Genomic DNA, 7,344 nt, shown 5'->3' with positions numbered 1-7,344 from the left:
CCTGCCCGACACATGCAAGAGAGAGACTGCATCATCAACAACATCACTCTTCTCCAAGGCAAATGCATGACTCGGCGGAGAAGACACAACCGATATCTCGTGTGAGCTGGACCTCACTTCCTCGAACGAAGAAGGCCTAACCACACGGTCACACGACTCCATGAGTTCAGGCATGATATGCGTGGCCGGAGCCAAGACCTCGTCCATGCCCTTGCTCTTAGAGGCAGCTGGCAGAGGCTACCACGAGGAGAGAAACAACTGCATATATGTTCTTCCTCAACCACATATGACTTATGCTCAGGCTCAGCTGAGCCAAACGAAAACGAAGTCTGCACGGTGTCGTGCTCTTACCCACCAGACCAAGATGCGGCTCCAAAGAATCACCAAGGTGTGTCAATAATAGCTTGAGACTTGCCACCTCCTCACGAAGAGGGCGAGACGCCTCCTCGACACAGCTAGCAACCAACTAAGCGAGCTCCATATGCAGCAAGGCAAGCTAGAACGATAGTCAAAACTGGCATTGATATTAGACTCCTCGCAACACATTGGAGAGAGGCTTAGCGGCCATGTTACATGCTTACTCATGTCCACGTGATTATAGCACCCCCTCATTCCATAAAAGGATGTTAAAATTTTATCTAAATTTAGATGTATCTAGTCACTATTTAGTTTATAGATACATTTGAACTTAGACTAAGATATCTTTTTTTGGGCGCAGCGAGTACATTCTTTGGTGCTGCCACAAGATCTTCAAATTGGACGTCCATTCTACTGATATACTACTAGTGATCATTTGTTTTCAGAAACGAACAGACAGCCAGCCAGCCTCACTATAATAACCGGTTCGGAAATGCGAAAAGGAACAAAAATAAAAATATACTCCCTAATAAATTTTCCCGAGAGAAATTAAAAGAAGCGATTTATTAGCCCAAAGCTGGCGTCCCACGTCACCGATCCGCCCCCCTCCCGTCCCAGCCAATCACAGCGCGCCGCACCCCCAACCCTAACGCTATAAAACCCCGCCCGGTTTCTCCTCCCCACCGCAGAAACTCAACCCACAGCCCCCAGCAATCTCGAAAAGGTTTAGAAGCTTCCAGAATCGACGATGAGCTCCACCGGAGGAAGCGGCGGCCGCGGGAAGGCGAAGGCGACGAAGTCTGTGTCCCGCTCGTCCAAGGCCGGGCTCCAGTTCCCCGTCGGCCGCATCGCGCGGTACCTCAAGGCCGGCAAGTACGCCGAGCGCGTCGGCGCCGGCGCCCCCGTCTACCTCTCCGCCGTCCTCGAGTACCTCGCCGCCGAGGTAACCTGCCAATCCCCCTTTCCCTCTACGTTCAACGCGGATCCGATCTTGTTTCGTTTCGCCGTCGTCGGGTTCTTCGTTCCGTGATTCGAATCGGGGGTTTGATCGGTTCTGTATATGCAGGTGCTGGAGCTGGCCGGGAACGCGGCGCGGGACAACAAGAAGACCAGGATCCTGCCGCGGCACATCCAGCTGGCGGTGCGGAACGACGAGGAGCTGAGCAAGCTGCTCGGCACCGTCACCATCGCCAACGGCGGCGTGCTGCCCAACATCAACCAGGTGCTGCTCCCCAAGAAGGCCGGCGGCAAGGTGGACATCAACTCGGCCTCCCAGGAGTTCTGAGCGTCGGTAGAAGCCAAAAGGGGAGCGGTCACCCTGTATCTGGCTGGCAATATGTTGCCCTGAAAGTTGTCGATTGGGATGTTTTAGGAGTCTGAAAACTTGTGGGATGTTAAAATCCCCTTTGTCCTGGTTCGCGGATGGTTGAATCGATCTATAGAAGAGAGGACATATATAAGGTTTCTTATATGGTATCAATATATTGCTTAATATTGTTTTTTGATTGATTGGTTTGGTAAAATTCCGGCGAAATGGTAATGTAGCTCTCTTTAATCTGCGCGCCGTCCGTGTAGCAAAGTTGTAACGTGGCTTTTCTCTGAACATTTTCATTGTGCTCTGAAACTTTTCCTCCAAAATATCTCTATTCTTCAGACATACATTCTTGATTTTTAAAGAACAGCGAGGTTTCTTGCCCGGATGTTGTCGGTGTGTTGTAAGACTTTGGTGTTGTTGGCTTTGTACTCTGCCGTTGGGGCTTTATTAATTTAAAGCCGGGCTCTGCTCGAGCCTTCCGTCTAAAAAAGAACAGCGAGGCACTGCTGAAATTGATAGAGTGTTTCCCAGAAGGAAATCCTGAGCTAGATGGTCGATCCTTGCAGCATGAATACTCGATCATTTCTTGGTTTTCAAAGGATTGAGTCGCAGGTTGCAAAGCAGAATGGCTAGGCAGTATCATTGGGCATGGAACTGCACGTCTGCACATCGGACGATGTGCTGCAGACCTAGTTCCAGCCACACGCCCACACCCAGCTCAAGCTCCGGCAGTGAAGTATAAGGGCTTGGCATTGATCGCAGCTGGCATCGCTGAACCATCGTTTTGATGCCATGTTATCTTTGGTGTTCAGCCTCCCTCTATTTGCAAACCAAAGAGAAATATCTTAGCCAGGCATGAATTGAAGGCTATGTTCAGAGAAAATGATGTCAGGTATTCAGTTAGCTCGCCAAAGATACGCAGTGTGAGAAAGAGGTGGCAGAAGCTTGAGGTCTCCGGCTTTGGCGAAACTGTGATGCCACGGTAAATGACTGACCAACGGTGAAGGTGAAACGAATAGGGGAGCACATCTCTAATCAAATGATCAAGCTAGGAGAAGCATAGAAGACGTGATGTGACCGGAGTTTTCCTTAGATCAAAAAGGCTCGTCGATCTGTTCCATTCACTCTAAGAATGAAACAAACATAGTTCAGATTCTTACATTCCAAAATCCAAACAACCTATAGACTAACAAGCCAAACTTCCAAGATAACCTCTTGTTCTTATACTGCATTATCTGCCAGCATAGCCAGCAAAACCTTTTTGATTCACCAATTAACACCAGAAAGACACTGAACAAGACCCAAGTCGGATCAGCTTACGCCATATCCTGGACTCCGGTGTCCCCGGGCCAGTAATCATTAGGATCATTCTCTTCTTCAGCGCCAACTGACACTGGTGGAAAAACAGGCTTCGGGTGAGCCCCATAAGTCGCGATGTTGCAGGATCCGCGACAAATGGTACCTTTAGTCGCGGTTCGGGAGAAGAACCGCGACCAAAGGCCTGGGCCCAGGGCGCACGGTGGCCAGCTGGTGCACGTGGGGGGCTTTAGTCGCGGTTGGCCAGCCCAACCGCGACTAAAGGTGCCCGAAGGCCTTTAGTCGCGGTTGGCCAGGCCAACCGGGACTAAAGCCCCTCCCCTATATATAACAATCCAGCAGCCAACACTTAGCCATTTGGTGCCATTCTCTTCACAAGCTCACAAGTGGGTGTTAGGTTTGCTTTTGGTTCCTCTTATGCACATAAGGTGTTTGATGAAATGCCCCAAGAGCATGAAACAAACATGATATGAAGTGTTGGAGCCACACTTGAGCTTTCTCATTTATTTTTTCCTCCTCGATCGCGGTTAGCAACTTGAACCTTTGATGTGTCGTTGATAAAATGTGCATGTGTGTGTAGTTCATTGTTTAATTTATATTGTTTGTAGCTAGTTAGTTTAACAAATGCATGATGGTTAATTATATATTTTATATTATAATAATGCAGATGAATCGACAATGGATGTACGGTAACCGACTCTCCGGCGAGTTCAGTGCGGGTTTGAAAGATTTCCTCGTAGTGGCTAATGCGAACAAGCAGGAGGGTTTTGTTATCTGTCCATGTGTTAAATGTAAGAATCAGAAGGGTTACTCTTCCTCAAGAGATGTTCACATGCACCTGCTTCGGCACGGTTTCATGCCAAGCTATAATTGTTGGACCAAGCATGGAGAAAGAGGGGTTATAATGGAAGAAGATGAAGAAGGGGATGATTTCATCGATGAAAGCTATCTTGCTCATTTCGGTGATACTTTCATGGAGGATGCTGAAGGTGAAGGGGAAGGTGAAGGGGAAGGTGAAGAAGAGGCACGTGATGATCCCGTTGATGATCTTGGTCGGACCATTGCTGATGCACGGAGACGCTGCGAAACTGAAAAAGAGAGGGAGAATTTGGATCGCATGTTAGAGGATCACAGGAAGGCGCTGTACCTCGGATGCGATGATGGTCTGAAAAAGCTGGGCTGCACACTGGATTTGCTGAGATGGAAGGCACAGGCAGGTGTAGCTGACTCGGCATTTGAAAACTTGCTGAAAATGTTGAAGAATATGTTTCCAAAGAATAACGAGTTGCCCGCCACTACGTACGAAGCAAAGAAGGTTGTCTCGCCCTCTAGGTTTAGAGGTTCTGAAGATACATGCATGCATCAACGACCGCATCCTCTACCGCGGTGAATACGAGAATTTGAATGAATGCCCGGTATGCACCGCATTGCGTTATAAGATCGGAGGCGATGACCCCGGTGACGATGTTGAGGGCCGAAACCCGGGAAGAGGGTTCCCGCCAAGGTGATGTGGTATGCTCCTATAATACCACGGTTGAAACGTCCGTTCGGGAACAAAGAGCATGCCAAGTTGTTGCGATGGCACAAAGAGGACCGTAAGTCGGACGGGGAGTTGAGACACCCCGCAGATGGAACGCAATGGAGAAAGATCGACAGAGAGTTCAAAGATTTTGCACTCGACGCAAGGAACATAAGATTTGGTCTAAGTACGGATGGCATGAATCCTTTTGGCGAGCGTAGCTCCAGCCATAGCACCTGGCCCGTGACTCTATGCATCTACAACCTTCCTCCTTGGTTGTGCATGAAGCGGAAGTTCATTATGATGCCGGTGCTCATCCAAGGTCCGAAGCAACCCGGCAACGACATCGATGTGTACCTAAGGCCATTAGTTGATGAACTTTTACAGCTGTGGGGCAGACCCGGTGTCCGTGTGTGGGATGAGCACAAAGAAGAGGAATTTGACCTACGAGCGTTGCTTTTCGTAACCATCAACGATTGGCCCGCTCTTAGTAACCTTTCGGGACCGTCAAATAAGGGATACAATGCATGCACGCACTGCTTACATGAGACCGAAAGTGTACATTTGCCAAATTGTAAGAAGAACGTGTACCTTGGGCATCGTCGATTTCTTCCGAAAGGTCATCCAAGAAGAAAGAAAGGCAAGCATTACAACGGCAAGGCAGATCACCGGCCGAAGCCTCGCGGAACACACCGGTGCCGAGGTATTTGATATGGTCAAGGGTTTGAAAGTCATCTTTGGAAAGGGTCCCGGCGGACAATCGGTTCCGAAGGGAGCCGACGGGCACGTAGCCATGTGGAAGAAGAAATCTATATTCCGGGAGCTAGAATATTGGAAAGTCCTAGAAGTCCGCTCCGCAATCGACGTGATGCACGTTACGAAGAATATTTGCGTGAACATCCTAAGCTTCTTGGGCGTGTATGGGAAGTCAAATGATACAAAGGAAGCACGGCAGGACCGAAGAAAGTTTGAAAGACCCCGATGACCCGCATCCGGAACGGTTTCAAGGTCGTGCCGCCTACGCTCCGACCAAAGAAGAGAAGGTCATCTTTTTTGAATGCCCGAGCAGTATGAAGGTCCCGTCAGGATTCTCGTCCAATATAAAGGGAATAATAAACATGGCGGAGAAAAAGTTCCAAAACCTGAAGTCTCACGACCGCCACGTGATTATGACGCAATTGCTTCCGATTGCTTTGAGGGGCTCCTGCCGGAAAATGTTCGAGTAGCCATTGTGAAGCTATGTGCATTCCTCAATGCAATCTCTCGAAGGTAATCAATCCGAAGTTCTACCACGGTTACGTAACGATGTGATCCAATGTCTTGTCAGTTTCGAGTTGGTGTTCCCGCCATCCTTCTTCAATATTATGACGCACCTCCTGGTTCACCTAGTCGATGAGATTTCCATTCTCGGTCCCGTATTTCTACACAATATGTTCCCCTTCGAGAGGTTCATGGGAGTATTAAAGAAATATGTTCGTAACCGTGCTAGGCCGTAAGGAAGCATCGCCAAGGGCTATGGAAATGAGGAGGTAATTGAGTTTTGTGTTGACTTTGTTCCTCGACCTTAAGCCGATTGGTCTTCCTCAATCGCGGCACGAGGGGAGACTAAGTGGAAAAGGCACGATCGGAAGGAAATCAATGATATGTATGGACGGCCATTCTCTCGACCGAAGCACACCACACAGCTTCGACCAATTCCAGCTTGGTGGCTCCGTACTTTGAGAAACACAAGAATATTTTACGCTCGGACAACCCCGGGAAGCCCGAATCCCGGATTAGGAAGGCCCACATGGAGACTTTCGGCAGCTTGGTTGAGAAAACATTTAATGAGTGACAATAAGGTTGTAGATCAGCTCGTACATGTTGGCCAAGACACCATCTTCGACTATAACGACTTTCCAAGGGTACGAGATAAATGGGAATACATTTTACACGATCGCCCAAGATAAAAAGAGCACCAACCAAAACAAGTGGTGTCCGCTTTGATGCAAAGCAACCGAGAATGGGCAAAAGGTCACATATTATGGTTACATAGAGGAGATATGGGAACTTGACTATGGACCCTCCTTTAGGGTCCCTTTGTTCCGGTGCAAATGGTTCAAGCTAACAGGAGGTGGGGTAAAGGTGGACCAAGCAATACGGAATGACAATGGTGGATTTCAACAATCTTGGTTACCTTGACGAACCATTCGTCCTAGCGAAAGATGTCGCTCGGGTTTTCTATGTGAAGGACATGAGTAGCAAACCGAGGAAACGGAAAGATAAGAAAACGATCAGCACATCATGCGATGATCCAAAGCGCCACATTGTTCTTTCAGGGAAAAGAAACATCGTGGGAGTGGAGGACAAGACAGACATGTCGAAGATTATAATATGTTTGCTGAAATTCCGCCCTTCAAAGTGAACACCGACCCAAGCATTAAGTTAAATGATGAGGATGCTCCATGGATACGGCACAATCGTAAGCAGCGGGGACACAAGGGAAGAAATGATGTGTAATAATTTATTGTACCAAACTTTGTTGAATGAATCATGTGAATTATATTACCCGTGATGTGTTTGGTGTCCATTTTCGAATGATTCAATTGACTCGAGATAGCACTGATGATACATGAAATTTGGAGTGACTAAGTCATACTCCCGCATACATGAAATTTGGAGTGACTAAGTCATACTCCCGCATATAGGAAATTTGGAGTGACTAAGTCATACTCCTACATACATGAAATTTGGAGTGATTTAGTCATACTCCCGCCTAGGCGTATAATATGCATACTCATAGTCTTCATAGCCGCCGCCATTGTACCGGTAGTCGTCGCCTTCTAAGTTGTCGGCG

The 7,344-nt window shown here is 48.1% G+C and overlaps 1 protein-coding gene across 1 annotated transcript; it reads left to right on the top strand.

Annotated features, from left to right (window-relative positions):
* Nucleotides 1-1,105: 1,105 nt before the first annotated feature.
* Nucleotides 1,106-1,776, top strand: LOC124700370 (probable histone H2AXa). The gene is made up of 2 exons (XM_047232509.1): nucleotides 1,106-1,300; nucleotides 1,424-1,776. The coding sequence occupies exons 1-2, from the start codon at nucleotides 1,106-1,108 to the stop codon at nucleotides 1,640-1,642; spliced, it is 414 nt and encodes a 137-aa protein (XP_047088465.1). The 3' UTR covers nucleotides 1,643-1,776.
* Nucleotides 1,777-7,344: the final 5,568 nt, after the last annotated feature.

This window comes from Lolium rigidum, chromosome 3 (genome assembly GCF_022539505.1).
Source record: "Lolium rigidum isolate FL_2022 chromosome 3, APGP_CSIRO_Lrig_0.1, whole genome shotgun sequence".
NCBI classification, from domain to species: Eukaryota; Viridiplantae; Streptophyta; class Magnoliopsida; order Poales; family Poaceae; genus Lolium; species Lolium rigidum.
This window is presented reverse-complemented; position numbering and strand designations above follow the sequence as displayed.